The sequence below is a fragment of the Psammomys obesus genome, unplaced genomic scaffold (genome assembly GCF_907164565.1).
Source record: "Psammomys obesus unplaced genomic scaffold, mPsaObe1.curated_primary_1811, whole genome shotgun sequence".
In the NCBI taxonomy this organism is placed as follows: Eukaryota; Metazoa; Chordata; class Mammalia; order Rodentia; family Muridae; genus Psammomys; species Psammomys obesus.
The window spans coordinates 1,287,787-1,315,571 of NW_026596356.1; the positions used below are offsets into that span (position 1 = coordinate 1,287,787).

The 27,785-nt window shown below is 40.5% G+C and overlaps 1 protein-coding gene and 1 pseudogene across 1 annotated transcript; both read left to right on the plus strand.

Moving 5' to 3' along the window:
• Window positions 1–1,336: 1,336 nt before the first annotated feature.
• Window positions 1,337–3,120, plus strand: LOC129669253 (dead end protein homolog 1-like; annotated as a pseudogene).
• Window positions 3,121–5,600: 2,480 nt separating this feature from the next.
• Window positions 5,601–27,785, plus strand: Nlrp14 (NLR family pyrin domain containing 14). The gene is made up of 10 exons (XM_055597464.1): window positions 5,601–5,676; window positions 6,050–7,640; window positions 9,426–9,599; window positions 13,129–13,293; window positions 16,744–16,911; window positions 17,806–17,976; window positions 19,234–19,404; window positions 21,940–22,110; window positions 26,968–27,138; window positions 27,653–27,785. The coding sequence occupies exons 1-10, from the start codon at window positions 5,601–5,603 to the stop codon at window positions 27,783–27,785; spliced, it is 2,991 nt and encodes a 996-aa protein (XP_055453439.1).

Sequence of the window (27,785 nt, forward strand, 5' to 3'; positions counted from 1 at the left end):
CACAGAAATTCTGAAGGAGAAAAGCAAATGTAGGGGGGTGCTGAAAGAAAAAACACAACTCTCCCGTGCTTAAAATGTTTCCAATTTAAATTTTAAATTTCTGAAGATGTAAGGAACTTGCTGGACTCTTGTCCAGATTAATGAGTGAAGGCGCACCTGACATACGTTATAATTTCTACATTCTAAGGCAAAGGGAAAACAAGCTTCCAGGCAAAAAGACTAAGTTAGATAAAAGGGGGTGGGGAGACATTTGGTTTTCTGTTTGTAATGGGAAAAGCTAAAACTCTGTTCACCTGAACAGACTATAAGATAAACCTGTTACAGTCCATCAGCCAAACATAAGCACCTGTTGTGGTGAGAGAATGATTTGAAGGCCTGTAGGAAATCAGTCCGCATCAGTCAGGTCTCCTAACTGAAAAGAATGAATCAAGAAAGAACTGTAATCAAACAACAAACCCAAAATACACACTCCACCCGCCGCCCCCCCCCAAAAAAAAAAGAATGGGAAAGGAAGCAGAAAGCTACAAGGTAAACTAAAAACCCTAATATAATACATAAAGAATATAACAAACTATGATAACTATGAAATTACAGGGCTTCCTACGTAAGGGCAGGAACAGAGCAGGTGAGGCTGCAAAATCCATCCTTTTACAGTTTATAAGAAACACTTGTGAAGTTGCTTTAACAAAACGATCATTGGCAAACAGATTAGAAATTTCAGCTAACGGAAGGTTAACTTAAGAACCACAGAAAGTGATGAATCTTCTGGGCTGAGGAAAGGCACGATGGTACCAACTTGGGAAGGCAGGAAGAGAACACCAATAATCGACAGGTAAATTTGTTTGTTAGGTAATAAAGCAAAAATGAAAATATTTCATAATAATACAATACAAAATTTGTAGCTCGGTACATGTTTGAGGTCCTACACATTGTACTGAGCACAGAAATTATCTCATGGATAGGAACTGGGTCTGGAAGTGTGGAGGCCTAGACAATTAGGATCAGAGATCTCGCGCAACCAGCCAATCAGAAGAGACACCTGCTGGACAGGTGTTGAGGCCAGGCTGAGCCAGCCCACCAATCCCTGCTGGAGAGCCTGCCTCGCCCAAAGGCAGCCAATCAGTCTTAAGGGCTAAAGGCTGAGATGCTCTTTCTCCTTGAACTTGCTGAGGCTTCCTTTCGCTGTGCTGTTCAGCTCAACCCAAGGACTCAATTTTAGTCACCAACACCAACCCAGACCAGAGGTATGGAATGGTGCTCCTTGGTGTCTATTGTGCCAGGTCTTACACTAGTAAGTGAGAACCCTTCTACATTGTGCATGCACACTAGGGAACGGATGCGGTGTGCATTTGAATGGGAGAAAAGGAGCTGCCGGGTCCCTGGAGAGCCTGACACCTACAGCCTTAGCAAGGTGATGTTCCCGTGGGACTATGCAGCTGGTAACTGGGGTCAGGGTGGAATGGAGAAGCTGAGTTGGGGTTCTCTCCTGTTTAGTGGCCTTTGCATTGAGGCCTAACTGGCATCACTAGAAACTCCCAGTCTGAGGCCGGGAATTAAAATTATTATAGTCCTGCTCAGCAGTCTGGGGCACCCGAACCACACTTCTCCATTCCGACCTTGGTGCGGGTGTCCATCCTTTAGTCTGAGGCCTCCTGATTTTCCTTACTGCCAGCAAAATCAGCCTCTTCAAAACATGTGGTCCTTATGTCACATGGTGCCAGCATGCCTCTTTCTAGCGAAATTCTAGAAAGCGGTGACTCAAGGTCTACTCACTACCAATCCAGCAGTGACTGGAGTTGCTCTTGACTGGAGTTGCTCTCGACTCGAGGCTCCCACTGACTGCGCTGCTGACAAGTTCATTATGGTACACTTTCATTAGCTTTTGGTTCGTTGGGTTGGTTGGTTGGTTGGTTGGGTTGGGTTGGGTTTCGGTTGTTTCTAGACAGGGCTTCTCTGTAACAACCCTGGCTGTGCTGGAATTTACTCTGTAGGCTAGGCTGGCTTCTAACTCAGAGAAATCTACCTGCCTCTGCCTCCTGAGTGCTGGTATTAAAGGGATGCACCACCAACACCCCACTGATTATGCCACTTTAATGATTTTTTTAAATCAAGAGTGTCCCACCAAAGTTCTAAAGAGGGCTCTGGCAGACCTAAGCGAGTTATGCAGTCTAAAATGGGAGTGTGAGCAATAGTATGAGAGAGTGAATCCAGAGAACAAGGCAGCCTTGGAGGTGTGAGTAAGGGAGACTGACATCTGCAGGTCAGCGGACAAAGGAAGTGTGGTGAGCTGCCCCCGGGCTGGGTGGGTGGCCTGCCATGGTCAGGGTCCGATGTGGCATAGGCTGACTACCGCAGGATGTGAACGAGTACCAGCTGATCCCACTCTTCCAGAGCATGGGGTGCCTGTATGAGCTCCACCTGATGATGACCTTCAGCAACCTAAACCCGCACTACAGCTCAGGGCGCAGTGCCCAAGCTCTCATTGCTCCAGTGCACAACCACCAGCTGCGGCCTTCTTGTTAGCTCCTGGTGTGCTCCGAAGCACCGAGACGTACAAGCTGAGGGTGGATGGTCTGCCTCCAAGCGTGGACCACTCTGTGCCACTGCGGGTCCTATAACCGCTGGGTCCCTGCCTGCACTGCTCAAGTTCAGCACGCACAGAGCTGCTGCCTTGGCCAAAAAGACGCTGGGAGAAGGGTGGCACGCCTCTTTGGGAAAAGGTGGCTAAGGAGTGGCTCAAACCAGACCTGAAGCAGCACTTCCACCAACAGCTTGCAGGTCCCTTTCTAGGGTTCCTAGGGCCAGGCAGCAGCCCAGTAGCCCAGACCAGAGACAAGCTAGGGTCTCAACGGGCTAGGGCTGCTCTGCAGCTTCATTGGCAATGATTTTAGCTAGGCAGACCAGTGTTCCTTAGCAAGTGTTTAGGTACAGGACCTGCTCAGGGCTGGCATTGCTTTTGGTGCCTTTCAGTCGCCTCATTTGGGTTGTGTGGGCTTCTGATTAGCAGGATCGACATGAGGTGGCCAAGGATGCTGTGTCTGAACAGCTGCTGGGGACACTTGGTCTAGGGCCAGCTTGTGGTCTCCTGGTGCTGAAGCAGGGACTATGGTTAAGCAGTGACCCAGCCCTACCCCCTCTATATTCACCCTCAATGGGTAGGCAGATCCGGTGCCAATCAGAAGAGGGAGAAAACAGGCAACAGGACAGGAGCCTACCACAGAGGGCCTCTGAAAGGCTCTACCCTGCAAGGTATCAAAGCAGATGCTGAGACCTATAGCCAAACTTTGGGCAGAGTTCAGGGAATCTTATAAAAGAAGTGGGAAATAGTAAGACCTGGAAAGGATAGGAGCTCCACAAGGAGAGCAACAGAACCAAGGAATCTGAGCACAGAGGTCTTTTCTGAGACTGATACCCCAAACAGGACCATTCATAGAGATAATCTAGAACCCCTGCACAGATGTAGCCCATAGCAGCTCAGTCTCCAAGTGAGTTCCATAGTAATGGGAACAGGGACTGTCTCTGACATGAACTGATTAGCCTACTCTTTGATCACCTTCCCTCAGGAGAGTGCAGCTTTACCAGGCCACAGAGGAAGACAATGCAGCCACTCCTGATAGACTGGGATCAGAAGAAAGGGGGTTGAGGGGAAGACCTCCCCTATCAGTGGACTGGGGAAGGGGTATGGCTGGAGCAGAGGGAGCAAGGGTGGGCTTGGGAGGGGAGGAAGGGAGCTAGAGGTGAGATCCAAGGTGAGTTTATAGTGAATAAACTATAATTAATTTTAAAAATTTTTAAAAAGACTTGGGGATCTGGATTTGGAGAAGAGAAGTGAGAGATGATGCAGTTAGCCTACCTGCTTCTCTGTCTAGAAGGTAATTACTGTTTTATGACAGAAAATGCTTTGTAGAAGATTCAAGGTCGATACTGAGCCCATACAGTGGAACACAATAAATGTATGTTGGATTAATGTATATGTATGGAGAATTCATTTTCTATTTCCACTTTCCCATGGGTCCCATTATTTTGGGCTTAAGTTATTTTTCCCCACAAAGCCGTCTCCAGACCCCATAGGCAAGATGGCAGTTACATTGGTGCCATTTTCTTCCCTTTCTGAATTTGGGCTGCTGCTTTACTTGGATGAGTGGAATGAGGAGTTAAATAAATTCAAGTCACTCTTAAAGAGGAATGTAGGGGCTGCTCAGTCTCATGGGCTGCACTGACGGCCAAAGAACTGGCTTACTTCTGAACAAATGCTACCGAGAAGGGCAGATCGGGAATGTAGCCCTCGAAACTTTTGGGAAGATGAGCCTAAGGGGATCTGTGTAAAAAGAGCACAACAGAGCCCAACTGTGAGGGATGCTAAGAACCTATCTGTGAGTAGGAACTGGTTCATTTGAAGAACCCTGAAGAAGCAGCACGGAGGTAAATACTGTTACTCTGTATGGGTCTTTACTTGAGAATGATTGATACAAATATACCTACTAAAATGATTTAAGAAAGTGAGTGATAATTCCTATTGACTGTACTTGTGCATAAACTATAAATCAAGTCAAAACTTTTGAATATTCTGAGATATGATCGACATAATTGCTGAAATGAGCAATGGACTAAAATAAGTCAAACCCAAATAAGTACTGTTGGTGATCCTTACGTGAAATCCATGAGCAGCACCCAGGGTTTTGTTTGGGGCTTTTCGTAGTTTGTCTTTCAAGACAGTTTCTCTGTTGTAGCCTTAGCTGTCCTGGACTCACTTTGTAGATCAGGCTGGCCCGAAATTTACTGAGATCCACCTGCCCTGCCTCCCAGAGTGCTGGGGTCACAGCCACTGTGACCAGGTTCTATATGTAAGACTTTATAGCTATAAAATACATGTTTATTATCTGCCAGCTTCTCTAGCCTAACGAATATTGTTTACCTTTTTAAGTTTACTTTGTCCTGATTATTTTGTTCCTGAGTTAAGTGCAGGGGTGGATATGTCAAGAGTATCTGAATCAGAGCCTCATAAGGAGGTATCTGGCATAATTGAGTCACAACCTCCAGGGTGTAAGGAAGAGCTTCAAGTAGGACCAGAAAAGTTATCTCCCTAAAAGTGGGAGGGATATTATGGTCAGGACACACCTGGGAAAGCTTAGAAGCACTACTCCTGGGAGAAAACGTAAATAATTCATAAGAAAATTTCCATCAATCCAATATCCCCAAGTTGTATGAATAATAACCCCCCAGGCATGTGACACATAAGAGATCAAGGGCAAAAAAAGGGGGGGTGCACCACCGCGATGGCATCAGTAGGTTCAGCTTTGCAGGATTTTTGTCAAGCACCTGTGCTGGCTTTATGATTTTCACCCTTCCCATTAGAGATGGCTGTGCCAGCTGGTGTTAAAGCAGAGAGCGGGCGAGAGGTCTACCCTAGTGTTTGTAGCACATTCTTCCCTCAGCTAGGCTGGTGCATCTTGAAACTCTTGGCTCTAGTTTTACTAAACCCAGATGGTCATATAATCTCAACTCAGAAAAATCTGACCTCCATTCTAACCATTTCTAAAGCTCTATTTCTGGGAAACCTCATGATCCTCTTGGAACCTGTTACAGGGACAACAAAGACCATGATGTCGGAGGATACTGAGGTAATAAAAGACCAAGTTTCTGAAGAGGAAATGATATCTGAGGACAAAGACTCTGGTCAGTTTTTGTATGTTTTTATAGCTTTATGGTGGCAGGGTTAGTGTTTAAGAGCTGATATTCAGTGGAACAGTTTGCTTTCAATGTACCACTGTTCTCAGTCATTCAAAGTCAATAAATAAAACTGGACTTAAGGACAAAGTCAGGCTCAAAATCATATTGACCTGGGATTTCAAGAAAACAGTCTTTTAAAATGTCTATTCAAAAGTTAACCTTGGGAGCTAAAGACATGGCTAAGTAGTTAAGAGCATTTGTTGCTCTTCGAGAAGACGGAGAAAGGGGTGGATGGGCAGAGACAATCTTAGCACTGAAATTAAAGAAATGTGTTTTAATCCTGTGTGTCCTTGGTTCTTTTCCATTCTAACTGACTTAGATGATAAAACAGACTACAGAACTGTAATAAAGGAAAAACTTTTTATTGTATGGGATAAGACATCTTTGCTTGGAGAATCTGCAACTTTAAGTCGTGAACTTACGCAGAAAGACCAAAAGTTGTTGGAGCGTATGTTTGATGTGAATATCCAAACTTACAAGTTGTCACAAACAGTAATCCTTTATGGAGCTGCTGGAGTTGGGAAGACAACATTGTTAAGAAATGCAATGTTAGCATGGGCAGATGGTAATCTCTACAAACAATTTACCTATGTTTTTTATCTCAGTGGGAGAGAAATTAGCCAAGTGAAGGAGAAAAGCTTTGCCCAGTTAATATCAAAGAACTGGCCTAACACTGAAGGCCCCATTGAGCAGATCCTGTCCCAGCCCAGCAGCCTCCTGTTTATAATTGATAGTTTTGATGAGCTGGACTTCTCCTTTGAAGAACCAGAGTTTGCACTGTGTAAAGATTACACCCAGAAGCACCCAGTGTCCTTTCTCATTAGCAGTTTGCTGAGGAAAGTGATGCTGCCTGAGTCATTCTTATTAGTAACAACTAGAACCACAAGTTGGAAGAAACTGGTGCCTTTGTTGTATAAACCTCATTGTGTGAAGCTACCAGGACTGTGTAAATATGCAAGAATGGACTATATTTCCAATCTGTTGAAAGATAAGACATGGGCTATAAATGTGATGGATTCAATAAGAAAGAATGAGCGGCTTTTCAACATGTGCCATGTCTGCCGCATGTGCCAGATGATCTGTACTTGTCTGAAGAAGCAAGAAGAGAAAGGTGGCAATGTTGCCACGGTCTGCCAAAACACCACAGCTCTGTTCACATGCTATGTCTGCAGCTTATTTCCACAAATAGTTGGGAGCTCTATTACTCTGCCCAATGAAACACTGCTGAGGAACCTGTGCCAGGCAGCTGTTGAAGGCATTTGGACTATGAAGCATGTACTCTACCAGAAAAATCTCAGAAAGCATGATCTAACCACAAATGAAATCTCAGTTTTTCTGGATGCACAGGTTCTTCAGAAGGACACAGAGTTTGAGAACTGCTACACGTTCACTTACCCCTATGTTCAGGAGTTCTTTGCGGCTTTGTTTTACTTGCTAAGAGATAATCCAGGAGAAAAGGACTATCCCTGCAAACCTTTCCAAAACTTGTATCTGTTACTTGAAAGCAACCATTCTCATGACCCTCATTTGGAACAGATGAAATGCTTTTTATTTGGTCTATTGAATAAAGACCGAATACGAGAACTGGAAGAAACCTTCAACATTACAATATCTGTGGAGATAAGAGAGGAGTTACTTACATGTCTGAAAGCATTAGAAATAGATGACTCTCTTCCATCACAGCTGAGGTTTTCAGACTTGCTTCACTGTCTGTATGAGACTCAAGATGAAGAATTCATAACTGAAGCACTGAGCTATTTCCCAAAGATTGCTGTGAAGGTTAATGAAGAAGCCCAATTGCATATATATTCATTCTGTCTTAAGCACTGCCGCTTTCTACAGACCATCAAACTGACTGCAATGGAAACGTTGGCAAGCATGTTGAACTTATACCCCACAGGTGAAACTTGGTAAGTGTTCACTTTATGGTGGTGAAAGAAGTATATTTCATAGAAACATTGCTTAGCTAATGCAAAGTAATTATTTTTAAATAAGCCATCTAAAAATCACTTGCTGGGGCTGGTATACAGAAGACATCTACCTGTCCTGTATTCCCCTAAACTCTGCTGTTCTTCATATGATTTTACCCTATCCCTTTCATCAAATTGGCTTTTCTGATCCTCCCCACCTAAATCCATGAGAAGACATGAACTATGGAATTTCTATATTTAACTAAAAGTGTACTCTGTGGCATGCAGTCATATGGTAAAGATGCTTAACATAGTACCCAATTTAATTCTGATGCCAAGAGAATTGTGAACTTACTTAGGTGAGACATAACTCCAAAAATTCCAAAAGTGAGATATATAGGTGTTTATCTAGAATATAAGTAAATAATTATTGATTCAGATATGCACTGAACAATAACTATTATGCACTGTCACATAGTTGCTAGTTGTTTGACATGTGATGTATTTGATCTCCCACTGATCGTATGGGATAGTCCCTATCATTTTCAATTTGTCTTATAAAAAATTGAGTTACATGAAGGCATAGACATGACTGAGGTCACCACTGGATAATAAGCCCTTGGCTTGCAACTTTTCTCAAATTGTTCCACTGTTGCAAAAGTATTCCTCTGTTAAGAGAACATAACATTTCACTATAATAGGCCTTAATTCTACAGTCTTAAATTCAGGTCACAAAAGTATTTCAAAGACATGTTATGAAACTTATTTTATATTAATTTTCTTTGGATGGTTTGTATTTAATAAAATCAATCTTATTAAATTTGACACGTTTGACAATTCTCTCTCTAGCTCACCATTTATCTAAGATGTTTGTAAATAGGAAGCTCTTGAATCCTCTTACAAGCTGAGACCCAAGTCACAGCCCACAATTCTGCAGCATCATTCATTGCATTCCCCTTCCGCAGAGTTGGGACTCCAAACCCCAGCATCTCAACATGCTAGATAACTATCACTAAACAACACCCCAACCTCAGCCATTTCAATTTCATCACAATGCAGATGGCTGGGGAGATGGTTCAGTTAGTAAAGCACTTGCCTTGAAATCTTTTAAGACATTTCGATACCTAAACCCACATTAAACAAAACTTTGCAGAGTGACATACATATGTAATCACAGTGTTTTGGAGGCAGAGTCAAGCAGATTCCTAGAACTCACTAGCCAACTAGTCTGGCCTATTTGGCAATTTCCAAGCCAGTGAGGAAACCCTGTCTCAAAAACGCTGTACTACAATACCCGAGGAACAATACCTGAGGTGATCTTCTGGTGTCCACACATGGGTGTATAACCTTACGCATTCACCTGGGGGAAGTGGTTGGTCACGCCTTTAATCTCAGCACTGTGGAGGCAGAGCCTGTTAGTTTGAGATCAGGTTGGTCTACATAGCAAGTTCTAGACTAAACAGGGATATATAGGGAAACCCTGTTTCAAAATTTAAAACAAACAAAAAACAAAATACACAGATATGTAGGTCAGACTTTTCTTACCCTTGACTTTCTCCCTTCCAAATGAAGTTTCTATGGTTTTTAATTGCATATATGTGGAGGGAACGGATGAGACTTGGGGAGATAGGCTTGGGTAAATAACATCTTGGGGTAGCCTGAGCAGACGTCCTGGTGGACTGTGTGTAGCAAAGATGTACCTGATGCTCTTTCATAGCATACTTTGATCCAATAGAATCTTCTAAGGCAAACATGGCTTGTCTTTCCTTTTTTCCAATTACACAGCTCCAAGGATGCTACTGTTCGAATCACTCACTACTGGCAAGATCTGTTTTCTGTGCTTCATACAAATGAATCCCTGAGAGAAATGCATCTCTGTGAAAGCAGTCTTGATGAATTATTGATTAAAATTCTAAATGAAGAATTAAGTCACCCAAGGTGTAAACTACAAAAACTACTGTAAGTCTTGTATGGGAATGTGTGTGTGTGTGCATGTGTGATTTTTGTGTTTTGGGTTTTTTTGTTTGTTTGTTTGTTTTATTTTGTTTTTTGCAATACAGTTTCTCTGTGTAGCACTGGCTGTCCGGGAACTTGCTCTGTAGACCAGGCTGGCCTCAAACTCTGCGATCTGCCTGCCTCTGCCTCCTGAGTGCTGAATTAAAGATGTGTTCCACCACCACCTTGCACATGGCAAATTTTAATGTGAGCTTTTCTGTTGTGGGAAGAAGTTTTTTCTCCCATTCCCAAGCTCCTGAATGATTCATGAAATTCAATTATTATTTTACAAATACCTAGGCCATATAGCTACACTCTTCTCTGACTTAAAGTAGCCCATTTATACCAATAATATAAGACTAATAACTTAAATTAGCCCATTTATACTAATTTACATTCTGCCACAAGGCTGGTTACCTGAGCTCATGCCCCATACATCCATTCTCCTCACATCTTTTTTTTTTACTTTTTTTTAACAATTCATTTTATATCCCAATTATAAGCCCCTCCCTCATTTCCTCCTGGTCCTACCCTTCCTCCCTCTTCCTAGTCCACTGAAAAGGGGAGTCGTCCTCCCCTGCCATCTGACCCTAGTTAACAACTCTCATCAGGACTGCCTGTATCCTCTTCCTCTGTGGCCTCGCAAGGCCACATTGCTATGAGGAAGTGATCAAAGAGCAGGCAACTGAGTTCGTGTCAGACAACCCATGTTCCCCTTACTCAGAAACCTGCATGAAGACTGAGCTGCCTATGGGCTACATCTGAGCAGATGGTTTAGGTCCTCTCCATGCATGGTTGGTGCATCTGTCTGCAGGACCCCCTGGGCCCAGATTTTTGGGTTTTCTTGGTTTCCTCGTTCTCTTCACATCTTGCCAGTGAATCCCTTCTGCCTGCTGGATGTCCCACCAATTTCCTGCTTTGATCATAGGCCATAGGTTTTTGTTGGCGTTTTTTTTCTTAATTGACAGATGCTGCATCTATACAACACTCAAGATATTCCTTCTACATTTTTTCATTGTTTTTCTTTGTCCTACCTTCTACTCTTACTAGTTAGGAGAAATCGGTAGTAAATAGAAACAGTCATACGACACATAAAGGCTTTTTGGTCAATGAGGGATGAAAGTAGTCCCAATAACACTTTGTTGCCTAGTGGCCATATCCATGTTAGTATGTGTAAAGACAGACTTTCATGTTTGCATAAGGACACAATCACAAAATACTATAAAAATAAAATTCTTCCTTCATGAAGTGATATATGACTGTACTTACAAGCACTGGGCAAAATATTCTAAGGAAATGGAAAATGGAGATGCCTGAGGATATACAGGAGTATGACTTCATTTGTTCTGAGATAGATATAATGTTTGTAGTAGCTGTTGGCTTTGAGGCTCCATTAGGAATTTTCTAGATGAAGCATGGCATTGAACTAGGCCTTAAATTAAGGTCACAAAATTACTTTCAAAGACATGGCATAGAAACTTATATTAATTTTCCTTTGAATAGTTTATGTTGATAAAATCAGTTGTACTGAATGTGACAATTTAATGACAATTATAAACATCTATGTAGCCAACACTCAAAATAAGGTAGAAAAGTAGTGAGATTAAAATGTTCCATTTACACCTCCTAACTCTTGCACCGCTAACTTTCATATCACTCAGTCCTGAGGCAATCATTTTCTACTCTAATTTGAACTAGCCTTCTCATTATGAAAACCATTTAATTTACACAGTATATATTTGTGTTTTTTTCCAACAAAATTCTGTAGAGCTTTACCTTTGTTATGTATTTGAATAGTTTGCTTTTATTGCTGATAGGCATTGTCATTGCGTTGTCTGACTGTCTTACTATTGTTAGTAAATTGTCTCATTAACAGAACCCCCTGGTGGGCTTTCTCTTCAATTTTTAGTTATTGAGAATGAAGTGTCTATGATTTTTTTAAATGTGAGTCAGGTGGCCCATAAATGGATGTGTTAAGAAAATGTCAGTTATGTGATGCAATTATGCCCACAGTATACAAACAGCCCACCTGCTCCTCATCTGTGCCCATGTTTACTGTTGTCAGTCCTAAGATCTTAATTTGCTTCCAGATACTCTCAATTTAAAATGTGCACGTTTTCATGTCACTTGCTGTTAACAGTTCCAGCCCCCAGGAGAGTCAACACATTCTGTATTTAGGGCTAGTCATGTGTTCAAGTGTCTCTCTGCTCATGAGTTGTATGTACTTAGTGCTACACAAGTGATTTCCTCCTTGTTCCTAGTACCGCCAAAATAGGTGTTCTTTTGGAGACTACCTTCCTACCAAATATTTTTTCCTTAGAATCTCATTGTTTATGAGCTCTGACTTTAGATTTTAAGCAGATGTAAACCTATAGATAAGGAGAGACTGCTGGATACATGAGTCCTCTCGCCCATCTCTAAGCATCTCTCTCACATTGTCTTTCCCCAAATGTCACCAGCACAAATATTAATAACCAATGCTCCCTTTTGGCTATGGCTTCTTTTAAGGAAGAAGGGTCTCTCTAAGGGATGACACCAGGGTGACTGTTCTCAGTCTTATGCTCCTTAGTGTAAGTCCTTTTCCCCTGAAAAACTGCTTACAATTTAAATTTACATAGTGACTTAGGAGGATGGTTAGCTGTGTAAATAGGCAAAAGTATTTTCTTGTGGGTGCTTACTTGGGAATAGAGGGAATGGAATGCTGGCAATGAGCTGAAAGGAGGGACATGGTCTCCAGGGGAATAATGGTTAAGATGCAGTATGAGGGAATGGAAATCGGGGTCAGAAGAGGTACTGCAGGAGAATTGAGTATGTTGAACACAAATGCAATTAAGAAAAATGAAATAAAGAAAAATTGGAAGATGGCCTTTGTATTTGCTTTCTATGCTGCCTCTGTAGACTCACTAATGCCCACAGAGTGACAGTGTAACTGCAACCATAGATGTTAGTATTGATAAACATCTGGTGTTTGATTTTAATTGTGAATTCGCTTTTGATTGTAGAAAGGGTTTGCTTTTGTTTTTCAAGATAGGGTTTCTCTGTGCAGCCTTGGCTGTCCTGGAACTCAAGGCTGGCCTTGAACTCAGATCTGCCTGCCTCTGCCTCCCTGAGTGCTGGGATTACAGGCATGTGCCACAATACCCAGCATATGGGAAGAATTTAATTACTATAAATACATGTTGTCCTTGCAGTATTCAGAGTGACAGTGATAGTTTTGGTAGTCAGAGGCTTCTCTCTACCTTTCCTGACGTTATCATCTTCATTTCCTGTCATGTTAGAATAGTTGACTATTGTAGCTGTCAGGCTACAAATCAAAAGATATGTTGTAGCCTATTTGTTTTTCTCAGCAATTCTCTGGAACTCTGATTTGGAGCCCTACCTGGAGTATGAGAAGTCCAGAGTCCGGTAAGAGATGAAAGGAAGAATTGGAAGGGGATGATAAAACTGTGGTGGAGATAATTATATAATGATTCTGCATGTATTTCTTTTGAAGGCTCAGAGAAGTCTATTTCCTGAATAGCTGTCATGATTTTAGTTTTTTGTCCTCCTGCCATACCCTGACACATCTTGACCTGAGAGAGACTCGGTTAGGCAAAAATGGACTCGAGAACTTAAGCAAAGCCTTGAAATGCCAACAATGCAAATTACGGGTGCTGAGGTAAGCTTGAGTTTTTATTGTAACTTAGCTTGTATCTGCCAAATTAGACACTTGATGTCTGGGCTTGGTGTTCATGGGGCTGTACAGTTAGTGGAAGCCTACCTTTCTAGTTCATTTTTTTCCCCACTAAGACTACTCACTCCTCATTCCCCATGAAACACTTTTCATTGTATAACTCTGTCTTTCATCTCCCAAATGAAGGGAGGAAACCAACCAAGAGCTGATGAACATTAACATTTTTCTTATTTCAGTTCTGGGATATGCTGTGTCTTTGATTACTGATGACTGAAAACCATATTAGAAAAAAGCTCTGTTGTACTTGATTAGTGATAATTAATGAATCCCTACCCATCTTCTACTGTGGCTCAAAGCCAAGCCTAGAGGGCTGAGAAAGAACAGTGTGGCAGCTGTGTCAACTGTCAAGGTTTGTACTCACTCTTATTGGTGGCCCTTCAGTTAATGCTCTTAAGGAATGAGAGAGCCTTAACCATCACACTTGGCTTCCACATTGGATGACAGCTTTTAAGAAAACCCTTATTTTCTAGTGAAATGTTCTAGTTAATTCATTTTCTCACACACAAAAAACTGAAAAACTAGATTCAACATAGAAGTTTTTATAATCCCTGGACAGTCCTGAGAGTTGGGACTGACTCTTAATGCATGAAGGGCCAAGGTAAGTTAATTCCCACAAATAAGATTTATAATCCAGGTACTGGAAAAGTAGCAAAGCCTGGAGTAAGACCTTTTGAAAATGGAAAGGTAAATTCTGTGACCACTGGAGATTTTTTAAAAGTTTTAACCATGTTTTAAATGGCGAAATTCACTTAAGGAAGGTTTTAAAAGATGAAATTCACTCAACGTAGCACATCTCGAGAGTTGATGGGTGATTGTTGAGTACAGTTGTGGTGGGTCAGGTTGAGATAGAAACTTAGCCAGCAGGCAAGTAGACTTAGGATTATAGCTGTACTATCTGGAAGCCAAGTGAGATATATGCCACGGGTTCTTCTGTTTAAAAAGAAAATATCAATAGAATAAACAAACAAAACCAACAACACTGTTATTGGTAGGGAAGATGTTCTCTACAGTGTTAGCTGTTCTAAAGCAAAAGCTTCAACACCAGAAGTCGCATTTTCTGTTAAGATTTGAGTAATGCCTTCTACTGATTAAGCTATCAAATAGGAGACTCTGTGTGTGACTTGACTTAGTAGGACTAGCAGTGACTGTTCTGTTGGAAGTTATCAAGTTTCCAATTATATAACACTACATTATAGAATGCTGGTTGCTCTCCAAATGTGAGTGGCCACATGGGTATTATAATCACTAGTGTTACAGGCCTTTTGTAAATATTTCATATGGGACAGTATCCAGCTTCCAGTTTGCTTGACATTGCATTAGATTTGGACAGTATTAATGACCTTATTAGTCTGATTTGTGCATGGATCATGCTAAGCTGAACTCTAGAGTTGCACTTTGATATCTTACTCTCTTATTTTTACACAATAGGAGTCAGGAAAGTGTTGAAAAACAGTACTTTCCAGACCTTTCTGCTAACTAGAATCTCTTATTGTAAGAATTTTGCAAATGTAGGATAAAATGTCCTAGAAAATTAAATTGTAGAGAAACACTTCAGATCTTGTACCTGGACACACTGAAAAGGTACACATTATCAATAACTTTCATGTGAATGTTTCACTATAATTTCATAAATTTTATCAAGAAGAAAGACCTACTCTCCTTGTCTTTGTAGGTGTTTTCAACACTGCATTCTGCATAATAAATTAGCTCTTAAAATATGCATGAAAAGCTTAGATAGAGGCACACACCTTTAATCCAGGCCAACCAAGTCTACATAATGAGTCTCCTTCCTTCTCCTCTCTTCCCAACTTCACTCTTTTCTTCTTCCTAGCCACCACATTACGCCTCTGCCCACCCCCATCCATGCCATGATGGACTGAATATTTTGAAACCATAAACAAGATAAATCTTACTCCATTTAGTTGCTTGCTGGCTATTTTGCCACAGTGACAAATGGTAGGATGACTGTTCAGTTATTTTTATATAACTTTCTCAAGTTTCACTCTTAACCTTGCTATCATAAACAACTGAGACTCTTTTTATTTGTTTATAATCTGCTTCACAGCACAAGAATTGAGCAGTTATTACTCCATTCTTAACCCTCTAGGCTAATCCGGTTTCCTCCCAATGTTAAGTCCCAGGATACTGCACTTTGTAGTTTTCCTACCGAGCGCTCTCTCTCCTGGTGTCTCCAGGACCTCCATTCATCATTGAGTCCCCTGTCTGAATCCTCTGCTTCCTCTTCTAATTCCACCTCCTCTGGCTGACAGGAAGTCTCTCCCCAGCTCATTGATTGGCTGTAAGCTGCTTTATTGACTTATCAGGGGGCCACTGGGAAGCAAGAGTTCATACAATTTCAAGACAGAAGATTCTTAGAACAAGGCTTGCAACCACATATGGGAGATACAGAAATCAGCATTTGAATTACACAATAACCTTATGCCTACAGATGACACAGATGTTCCTGTTCCTTCTAATACAAAGCCTTTAATGGAGGGAACTCAATGACTCGGTGAAAAGGGACTGCTTAAAGGTTAGGGATGTAGGCACTGCTTAAAAAAAAAGTAACAAAAATAAAATAAAAATGAAGGACATACCTGTGCACACAGCCCATGTCATCTCTGCATAGGCCTCTGTGCAGGTATTTACAAGGACCCCCACATGCACTTTCTCTCTCATTTTGATTTAAGAAGCAATTTTATTTCTGATTTGCTTATTCTCATTCTTTTTATAATGTGGGTAGGGATCGAACCCAGGGCTTTTTGGCATGCCAGGCCAGCACTCTGCCAACAGCACATTACCCCCTTGCTTTTCATTCTTAGGAATTAAGTCCTATTTTAACTATGTAGAGTTTCTCTGAGATGTGTAGATCTTTGGGTCTGACTTACCTCACTTTATTTACCATTCTTTTACAATAAAGTTTTCAATATTAAAGCAAAATTAGGTCCTTTAGAAAATGTGGGTTGACTCGTGAATAAAAGCCTGTGCGTGACACAGCTTTGTCTTTTGACTAATGGTCTTTGCTGTACAAATAAGTGCACAACACCCATCTCACAGTCATCCTTCTGCCCTTCTAAGTTGTAGGCGGAGGGAACTTCTCTCCTCCTGGTGGAAAAAAATACCACTTAATGGATTTAAAACTGTATCTGTTCATATTTTTGAGAGGAATTGGGGGATGGGAAAGACATTTCTTTTCCAGTCCCACTGAAAACTCCATCAGGGCCATATGCTTTGGCTAGTAAATATTTTGGGTTGTGTAAAGAAGCTGAGTGTTCAGCCAAGATCTCCAAAGTGGGAGACTGCCATCCTCTAGCTGAGTGGACAGTGGCTGTAATTCTCTGAAATGTGTCATTTTCCTTCTATGTTGCTTTCCAGGTTGGAATCCTGTGGCCTGGATTCAGACTTCTGTATAAGTCTATCCGAGGTACTCTACAGAAACGAAAGCCTGGTGTTTCTGAATCTGTCCACCAACAATTTGTCAGACGACGGAGTAAAGTGGTTGTGCAAGGCCTTAAACCCAAGCTGCCGTCTAGAGAGACTGTCGTGAGTCAGATTGCTTATAACTTGTGAGCTGGATAGGGATGACCTGTAGGTTAACGTTAGCTGCCATGTTGATCCGTCCTGGATGAGTCTTCCACAAATCTGCAGAGGTTTTCCTATACTCAATCCTCTCTGTTTTCTTTCTTTAGTCCTGGGATCAAACTCAGAAACTTCTGCACTTCTCTTTGAGTGTGTGTCTCTCTGTATCTCTCTTTGTCACTCTCTGTCCATGTCTATCTCTCTGTATGTGTATCTGTCTTTTTCTCTCTGCCTTTCTGTCTCTCTGTGTGCCTCTGTCACTATATCTCTTATGTATCTCACTGGGGTGTGTGTGTGTGTGTGTGTGTGTGTGTGTGTGTGTGTGTGTGTGTTCAACCTTGGTTATTGTTCCTTGGAAGTCATCCATCTCATGTTTATGAGACAGTCTTTAACTGGCTGGAACTTACCAAAATAGGCTAGGCTGGCAAGCTAGCACAAGTCCCAGGGATCTGTCTGTCTCCACTCAACCATAACTGGATTTATAACATATGCTAATTTACTCAGCTTTTTACATGGTGCTGGTGATCAAAATGGAGATCCTTATGCTTGTGTGGACAGGACTTGCCAACTGAGTTATTTCCCCAGCCTAGTCTTTTCATGTTTAACTTGGTTTTGTAAATACTTTTCTTCCTTTTTATTTTGTTTTCATTTATTTCTAGAGCTCTCCCCTTTTTTCGTTCTCTCCTGTTCTAGATGCAATGGAATTCACAATTTAAATGTCTGTCGAGGTTGATTCTACAGGAAAAGTGACTGATAAAAGCATCAGATAATTTCCTCGTGAAGCAAGGCAAGACATTTGAAGAAATGTCTTGAATTAAACTAACGAGTGGTTTCTTTCCCAAACTGTTTCTCCTTCAGCTTATCAAATTGTGGCCTCACAAAAGATGTTTGTTATGATCTCTCCATGGCTCTCACCAAAAGCAAGAGGCTGACACATTTATGCTTGACAGGCAACTTGTTGGGAGATGAAGGGATAGAGCATCTCAGTGGTGTCTTAAAGCATCCACAATGTACTCTACAAAGCCTTGTGTGAGTGTCTGCTGTTACCTTCCCAGGGTAACACAATTTACAATGAACGCATAGACATACACTTATGTATGTATATGCACAAATGTACATATGCCTATATGTATACACACTATTCTTTTACAAACACGACTTTTAAATGACTTTGAGTACGTTTTTAGATATTTAGGGATTTTCATATGCTAGGAATTGCTTCTTCAATGGCTCTAATTTCTACTTGATGCTTTCTGTTATAAATGTCATACCTAATGATTATTATCATGCATGCTTACTTTTATATACTACAGATAATTTTACTAGCTTGTTTCTGTCTAACTTCCTTTATTATTTCAAAGCTTCATAATATGTAAATTGCTTTCAAGATATGATCTTGTGTTGCTTGTGCTAGCTTTGAACTTGCTATGTAGTCTGGTCTAGCTCTGAACTTTTCGTCTAGTCCTGAATTGACAATTCTCTTGCTTCAGCTTCTAAATACTGGGATTACAGAAATTTACTACATACCAAGCCCAGATGTTTAAATTCTGTCTCATGATTCCTAAAACTTTTCATCATATCTAAAAATACCTTTTTAAAATGTAATTTTGTCATCTCATAACTTTTATGGCTTTTTAACATTTACATGTTAAGCTATCCCAACTTTATCCTGAATTTAACACTTACATATTAAGTTTTTTTTCAAATTAATTTTGTTGTAAGAGTTATACTTATTTCTTCCCATATATAAGGCATGTTTACCAAAATTATTAATGGTATAACATATCTTTTCTTTGTTGATTAAAAGTGACACTATTCTATACAAAGAATACTCCCTTTGTTTATCCCTATTATACTCCCCATGACTGCTTCTCTACTCCTTGTAACTACTTCTGTGAGAGCTGTATACATTTTAAGGAAAATAGATTACCATTTGATTTAGAGTATGAAAAGTTGAGCCAGGTGTCATGGTTCACACTGATAATTCTAGATTTAGGGAGGCTGAGGCAGGAGAATTACTGAGTTTCATACCCATCCTGGGCTATACAGTGAGTAGGCCAACCTATGTTGCAGAGTGAGACCTTTTTCAGAAAATTGAAAACGGAGACAAACATTAGGATTGGCTCTGAAGAACACAAGTCTGGTAGATGTAGATTTAAATGAGTCACGAGGGACAGGCTGACAATAAGAGGTGTGATCTGGGCTGGAGTGTTGAGCAAACATGAGACCTTCACTGCGCAGTAGATACTGACTCCATCTTTCCTCATGCTGTGCTTTTCCCTATAGGTTAAGGAATTGTGATTTCACTGCGCTTGGTAGTGAGTATCTCTCCATCGCCCTGCTGAAAAATAAGAATTTGATACATCTGGACCTGGGATATAACACACTCAGAGACAGTGGAATAAAGATTCTGTGTCGCACCCTTCAGGAGCCAACCTGCAGTCTTCAGGAGTTGGAGTAGGCTTTCTATGACTGTTGTTGTGTACTTTAGACTGTTTTAGAGGTCAGGGAAAAGCTGTAAGGAAGAACTGAGAAAAAAAATGGGTAACAGTGAAAAAGCAATCTCGGCCTACTTCCTCACTAGATCTTTTAATGGTTGGGTCCTTAAACACAAATCCACAATTGCTTTCTATTTTTATTTTATGGGTATGGATGTTTTGCCTGTATGTATGTCTGCGTCTCATATGTATGCCTTGTATCCATGTAATACAGGAGAGGGTGTTTGAACCCTAGAACTGAAGGTATAGAGAGCCATGACCATCCATGTATGTACCAGAAATTGAACTGAGGTTCTTTGCAGAGCAGGCAGTTATCTTAATCACTGAACCATCTTTCCAGCCCTATAAACCCAGCATTTTTTTGTTGTTGCTTTTTAGTTTTAAGAGAGAGGACTTCTCTGTGTAGTCTTGGGTGTCTTGAACTCACTTTGTATACCAGGCTGGCCTCAAACTCGAGAGATCCACCTGTCTCTGCCTCCTTGAATGCTAGGATTACAGGTGTGCAGCACCACACCCAGCTACCCAGCATATCTTAAACTTTTTTGGTGTTGGTTTTGTTTTTCAAGACCGGGTCTCTCTCTGTAGCCTTGGCTCTCCTGGACTCACTTTGTAGACCAGGCTGGACTCGAACTCACAGAGATCCGCTTGCCTCTGCCTCCCTGAGTGCTGGGATTACAGATGTTCTTGGCATACACAGAAGTGTTGTCCTAATAGATTGAGTCATGAAATCTGTTAACAGTTTGATCTCTGAATGTCCCCCCAAAAGTTTAGATGTTGAATTCTTGGTCATTATCCAAAGATGCTCTCAGGAGGTGATAGAAACATTACCCATGTGGAGCCTGGTTAGAGGAAGCAGGTGCCTATAAGGTCTGTCATTTTCCCCTGTACTTTCCTACCCTTTTCTGCTTCTTAGCCTGATATGGTGGGCATATTATCTCTTCTACCATAATGCTCTGCCTCACCTTGGACACTTAAATTGCCTTATTTCAGGTATTTGGTAACAACTCCCAAATGAGTTTGTTGTGACATCTAAGCACCCATTAACATACTTTGGAGAGTTATTCTGAATTTCCTTGATCTTTACTGAATTTGATCTAACTGGATATGATTATTAAGCCAATGCCTTTTTTATGACTACAAAGACAAACTCTAAGAGAACAGTATATCTAGGGTTTTGTTAGGCAGAAAAAAAAGGAAAAACAAGTGAATAACAGATGTGACATGGGGATCAGAGGTGTTACACATATACCTTTGAGATAGGATCCCACTAACTTGTTCAGGCTGGCTTGGGACTCACTCTGTAGCCCAGGAGAGCCTTGATCTCATGATATATCTCCTAAGTACCAAAAATCACAGGCCTGTGCCCTGTGAGGTAAAGACTGTGAATGTGCAAAGGACCTAGAAAAATATTTTATATGTAGCTTTATTGTTTCTTCTTTAATGTTATTTTCATACAACAATTTTGTTTATTGAAAATTTTTTAGACAATATATTTTCCTTTTATCCATTACCATTCCCACTATCCCTAAAACTTTATTCCCTCTCAATTTTATGTCCTTTTTAAAATGACTATTTTAGAATCCACTGAGTCTAATTAGTACTGCTCCTATGCAAAGCTATGGGGTTATCTTTGGAACAAAGGTAACTACCGGTAGCCACAAATTCCCAAAGAAAAGATTCTCCCTCCTAGAGCACATCAACATAGAGGTGGGTTCTAGAGCTCCTCTCGGCCATTTTGGTCTTGGGCAGGTAACTATAGCTGTTATGAGTTCCTGCGTATGACAGCCGTGCCATAGCCAAAAGATAGAACTTAAATAACTGTGTGTGTGTAACTGATTGAACTTGGGGCCTTTACAATTGGCTTATATACCTCAAGACCTCCAACCTTAATATATATAGTGTGTGTAATATATATATGTATGTATGTATGCATATATAATATATATTATAATATTATACATATAAACAAATCCTAAAGACATAAGCGTTTCTTGGAATCATTTATATCCATTTTTAAAAGAATTGTTAATTCCTGGAGAGACTTCTCAGATGTTACAAGCATTGGCCATTTTGACATTGGACTAGAGTTTGAACCCAGCACCCACATGGTAGTTCACAAATGTTTGTACTCCAGTACGAGGAGGCTCCAGCAGGTTTCTGGCTTCCCTGAATACTGGGAGTGCATAGTGTACACATACATGCAAGCAACACACCCATACATATAAAATAAAAATCTTTAAAAACCAAAAGAAAAAATGAAAATAGAAAAAAAACCCTAATATACATTTGATTTTGAAAGCTTTGTCTATGAGACTGGTCTCTTCTGCCCATTAAGAAATTCCATCTGTTTCTATTGGGAATGAGGCCATCTTAAGTGTGTCCTGGGCTGTATTAATGCATAAAACAGCTTAACTGCCTGGGCAAATCTCCTGGAAGGACTTAGCTTAGTTTTGCTACTGAAGAGCTCTTTCCTCCTCTAATGTATTTCCTGTAGGTTGATGGGCTGTGTTCTCACAAGTGATTCTTGTATGGATCTGGTTTCTGCTCTTGTGAACAACTCAAGCCTGTGGAGCCTAGACCTTGGGAACAACAACTTGAGGAATACTGGCCTGCAAATTCTGTGTCATGCTTTAAAAGACCCAAGATGCCACATTCAGAGGCTAGGGTGAGTTCAGTTTTCCATTACAAAATAAGGTCTGGTTGGTGGTTGTTGGAGATAAAGGTAATTTTAATGTGGGGAATAAAAAGCAAACAGTGCTATAGAAAGTTACTCTGAGAAATAAGGAGCTGAATTTCAAATACGTGGGCCTGTGTTTTATATGCCCTTTGGTTTAGAATCTTTACTTCAAATTTCTTCTTGCCTTTCTTAGTACCTCATGTTATCAGATTTGGGTTCTCCATACTCTGCTATTGTACAGATATTCCAGTTGCCCTTGAATTAATTTTTTTATGTGAAACTGAAGACTTTAACAATCATCTTGTTTCTGTAGAATGCCAAGTTGCCTAGGAGCTTGTAATCTCTGTCCCTTTCTAAAGGCTTGGGTTCACTCAGTTTCTTACTTGCCTTTGAACTGAGGTATGCTAATTCATCTTCACTTCTTTGATCTCTGGGTCAAAGATAGTCTTTTCTGTGCAGGAAACCCAAATACCAAATATTGAAATCCCAAACACAAATTACGAAGTTTTGAGATCTTTCATTGACCTTTAAAAACTTCTGATGGGGTGGTCAGTGAGCACAGTGGGTAAAGGCACCTGTTGCCAAGAACCTAAGTTCAATCTTCAGAACCTGTACAACCCAAGTTGTAGGAGAGAAACAATTCTTGTAAGTTTTCCTCAGCCTGCCACCTATGGTCTGAGCACTGTGGCACGTACACACCTCCAACATGCACACATAGATAATAAATAAATGTTTAAAATGTTTGGCAGTAGGATCCAATCTAGCTTTTTTTTTTTTTTCTATGCAAATCCTTTCTTCAAGAAAGATTTTTTTTTTCCTCTCATCCCTGATTGTCAGGCACATCTTGCCCATCAGTAATATTTTCACTGGTGGATGGATCCATGGCTCGGTTTTCTATTCTCCTTTAGCCTGTGTGCAGCCTCAATAGTGTGCACTGTGATGAATAAAACTTTACACTGAGCTCTGGTACCTTCTATAAGTCTTCCCATCCTTCAAGATAATTTTGGCTCCTATACTCTCTTGGTACTTTGCAATTTTGATATTAGAACCATATCCTTATTTTTGGGAGGCTAAAACCAACTTGTCTAAGATTGCTTTCTTTGTTTCTTTTCTTTTTTTTTTCTTTCTCTCTCTCTTTCTTTATTCCTTCCTTTCTTCTTTCTTTCCTTCCTTCTTTCTCTTTCTCCTTCTCTTTCTCTCTTTCTCTTTTTCTTGAGACTGGGTTTCTCTGTGTAATCTTGGCTGCCCCTGGACTTGCTTGTTGACCAGGCTGGCCTCAAATTCAGAGATCCTCCTACCTCTGCCTCCTGAACTGCATTTCTTTTAAATATCTTCTTATAATTTTTTGTTAAAAATACATATTTCAGCATCTCTGCTTTAAAAAGATTAAGTTCTAATTTTTTTTTACTATTTTTAAGTTTATTTTTATTTTATTAATTTATTCACTTTGTATTCCCCCTGTAGCTCTCTCCCTCCTCCCCTCCCAATCCCACTCTCCTTCCCGCTTTCCCACCCATGCTCCTCCCCCAGTTTGCAGTCCTCATTAAATTTTATGCTTAAATTACTAATTTCATAAAATGAATTCAAACATATTTATCTTTTTGGTTTTTTTTAAGAAAAATGTTTATAAGACTACAATTTCTTGATTTTATTAAAAATTTCTGGTGAAACTAATTTTATGTTTAGATTATTTTGACTTGAGGTATAAATTTAAATGAAATTTTATGTTTGGGTTTTCAATAGTGAGTTATTTTTGATCCATTTTATCTATTTCACCTAAATTATGTAAATTATCAGCAAAATTTTAATACTTGTTTAAATTCTAAATCTATACTGGTCTTTTTTTTTTTTTCTTAATCCTAATACTGGAAATTTGGTCATTTGTATTTTGGATTTTTTTTATAACATTGATACTTCCTATTCATTAATCTTTAGATCTAGTACGCTTTTCCATAGGCTTATTTTACCAGTTCAAAATTCTTGAATGGGATGCTGTTCATACATTTTGCTTTTCTTTCCTATCACAGATATGTAAGGCTATAATTTTCCCTCAAACTACTGCATTAGCTTTGTCCTGCACAGTTATTTTCTACACAATGGGGGTCTTTGTTTTTGAGACAGGATCTTCCTATATACTCCCGGCTGGCCTTGAACTCATTATGACCCACTTGCCATTGCCACCCTAGTGTTGTGATTATTGGAGTGTATCACCAAGCTTGATATAACTACAAATTTTAAAAAGACCGTTACTGGGTGTATTATTGATAGCTCTTTATCTCGTAATGCTTTCTGTCTTAAGATGTACTTTCTGTGATTCTTTGTGTACCTTGCATCATTGCTGCTGCTGTCTCTTGTCCACACTGCAGTTTGCTTTTAGTGTAATCGCATTAGTGTGATTTCCATGTGGGCAGCAACTTCAAAACAGTTTAATATGCTCAACATCTATATGAGCATGAAATTATTCTATGATGGGGTCAACAGGATGTAAAAAGTAAATTCAAATCTGTTGGTTGGGAGAACATACTTATTTTGTCAGCTATTACATTATTGGCTTGAGCAAGGGTTCTTGATCAGATAGTTGGTTAATTATTTCTTTATTCTTAACTAGAGGCAAGTAAGTTTGAAATGTATGATAAACAATTATGACTCTCCTTACAAAAGGTGTAGTTGTGTGTGTGTCAGAAGGAGGAAGGGAGGGAGAGAGAGAGATCGATCTGTGTGTATGTATGTGTGTCGTCTGTGTGTATGTGTGTGTGTTGGATGTGCTTAGAGGCCAAAGGATGACCTCAGGTGTCGCACTTTTACTCTCTACCTTATTTCCTAGAGTTAGTCTCTCTCTCTAAAGCTGCCACTAGGATAGCAGCTAGCAAACAACCCAGAAGCCACCCACCCTGTCTCTGCTCTTGGCAGTCTTGGAGTTACATATACTCACAGTCATACCTGGCTTTTTGTGTGAGTTCTGACTGGAGATGCAATCCTAATGCTTGCATAGCAAGAATCATTACCTACTGTCCTGGTTGAGGGTGTGCCCATTTGTATGTTTTGTCAACTTGGCACAAGCTAGAGTTATTTGAAAAGAAGAACCTCAATTGAGAAAATAGGCTCCATCAGATAGGCCTGTAGGCAAGTTTGTTAGGCATTTTCTTTCTCTATATATTATAATTTATTTTTATTTTATGTGCATTGGTGTTTTGTGTGTATGTATGTCTGTGTGAGGGTGCCAGATCCCCTGGTACTGAGTTACAGACCATTGTGAACTGCCATTTGGGTGCTGGGAATTAAACCGCTAGTCCTCTGGAACAGCAAGCAGTGCTCTTGACCACTGAACCTTATTTTTCTTGATTAATGATTGATATGGGAGGGCCTACCCTACAGTGGGTGATACCACCCTGGGGCTAGTGACCCTGGCCTATATAGAAAAAAAAAGCAATCTATGGAGAACAAAGCGCTAAACAGCATTCTCTTTATTTTTTTTCTTTTTCTTTTTTTCTCTTATTTATTCACTTTATATTCAGATTGTAGCCCCCTCCCTCATCTCCTCCAGGTCCTGCCCTCCCTCCTTCTCCCCCCCCATCCCCTTCCCCTAGTCCACTGAAAAGGGGAGTCCTCCTCCTATACTATCTGACCCAACCTAGTAGGACCGCCTATACCTTCTTCCTCTATAGCCTGGGAAGCCCCACAACACCAACAGGAGGAAGTGATCAAAGAGCAGGTAACAGAGAACATGTTACCAGAGATGGCCCCTGCTCCCTTTACCAGGAAACTCACATGGAGCCTGAGCTGCTTATGGGCTACATCTGAGCAGGAGATCAAGGTCCCCTCTGTGCATGGTCCTAAGTTAATGCATTAGTCTCTGCAGGGGCGCCCTGGGCTCAGATTTGTTTTTGGCTTTAGCATCTACTTCAATCCCCTGCTGGGTGGCGTCTTTCAGAAAACATCTATGGTAGTCTCCCATCCTGTTTCCTCGTTTTCAGTTAGACCATTGTGTTTGGCAACATCTCCTGAGTAGTATTTTTGGAATATGGGAGGTAGTGGAAAGTGCCTCTACATTTTTGGCTAGAACTGGGATATTTCGCTTACCTCTGGAAAGCAAGAGAACAGAAAGTTAAAATCTGACCTAAACAAATATTCGAAACTTACTATCATTGTCAACAAACATAGAAAAAGCAGCTTTTTCTATGGCTTCTGCTGTATTCAGTTCCTGCTTCTATGTTCCTTATTGAGTTCCTGCCCTGACTTCCTTCAGTGTGGACATGTAAGATGAAAAATCCCTTTCCTCCTCAAATTGCTTTTGCCCATGGTGTTTTCTCACAGCAATGGAACCCCGTTTAAGATTCTTTCTGAATCCTCTCTCCCAGCCCCTGGATGTATGTTTGCATAAATGACACTGTTTGAAGTCTCGTTATTTCTTGCTTTTTAAGCACTCAGTATCAAGTTTCTAAAATCTACTTCTCTTGATATATTTTAATTTATCCTCAGATCAAGATTTCAACTGTTTGGGGCTGGTGAGATGGCTCAGTAAGTAAAGGGCCTTAATACTTTGTGCAAACAGTTTGATCCCTGAAACCCCTTAAAAGGCTGCAGAGGTAGAGAACAGATTCCACAAAGATGTCCTCAGACCTCACAATGTACCCCATGGCATATGTGCCCACACACACAATCACACACTTAAATTCTGCTGTTTTTTAATATTATGCTTGCATAATTCCATGGACTTATTGTAATTCATGTCAGGGTGGGCTATGTTTAACCCACAAACTAATTATGTGAGTTCCTGTAGTCCTCTTAACTGCTTGTCTTATGTCATGGAACAAAGTCATGTCTTTTTGTCTCTCTTCCATATAGATTGGAAAACTGTGGCCTAACCCCTGATTGCCACGAGGAACTCTTAGCTCTTTTTTGTAAGAACCAAAGTTTGGTACACTTGAACTTACTGAAGAATGGCCTTGATTATGAAGCAATTAGGAATTTATGTACAGTCTTGAAGTCTCCAATGTGCAAAATGGAATTTCTAGCGTAAGTCTTCAATTGCTTCTCAGGGGGAGTATGTCCTGTGTTGAGGGATTTAGGTACCCATTCTTTTATTGATGGTTCTCACAATCAACCTGCTGCATTTTGGTAGGCTGATCTGGAACTACCTCAGTTTTAATTCTGGCTTCACCTCAGTTTAACTTAGGGTATTGGCTAACATCTGTGTAAAGCAAAGTGTTCTCATCTGTAAAGTGGATAAATTGATTTAAAAACTAAACAAAACCTGTCTGAAAGGCTATTAGGAGGCTCTATTAGACTTGGGGCTGACACAGTGCCCAGTATAATAAACAGAAATGTGTTGTCTGTTTTCCTCCCTAGAAAAGCCCCCAGGGACCCTTGTTAGTCTTTCTCTATCTGCCACATCTATTGCCGCATCCCCTCACCATATCGCTTGTTCCCACTTGCCGTCAACGTTAAATTCCCTACTTTAGCAAAGAAGGTTTTGTTTCCTCTCCTGAAGTTTCTAGAAGGTAGAAATGATGTTTATTTATTTTCTCAGGTTGGACAAAAAGGAAATTTTCAGGAAGAAAATCAAGAGGTGTCTGTCTGATGTAAGAATTAACAATCCAAAATTGGTCATTAGGCCACACTGTCCTAATACAGAAAGTGGGTACTGGTGGCAGTATTTCTGA

Excerpts from the sequence above, each read along its gene's own strand:
- Nlrp14 (XM_055597464.1), top strand. The coding sequence starts at position 5,601 with ATGATGTCGGAGGATACTGAGGTAATAAAAGACCAAGTTTCTGAAGAG. Across the intron at positions 13,294-16,743 it reads TGCAAATTACGGGTGCTGAG|GTTGGAATCCTGTGGCCTGG; the intron begins GTAAGCTTGAGT and ends GTTGCTTTCCAG. Across the intron at positions 22,111-26,967 it reads TGCCACATTCAGAGGCTAGG|ATTGGAAAACTGTGGCCTAA; the intron begins GTGAGTTCAGTT and ends TCTTCCATATAG.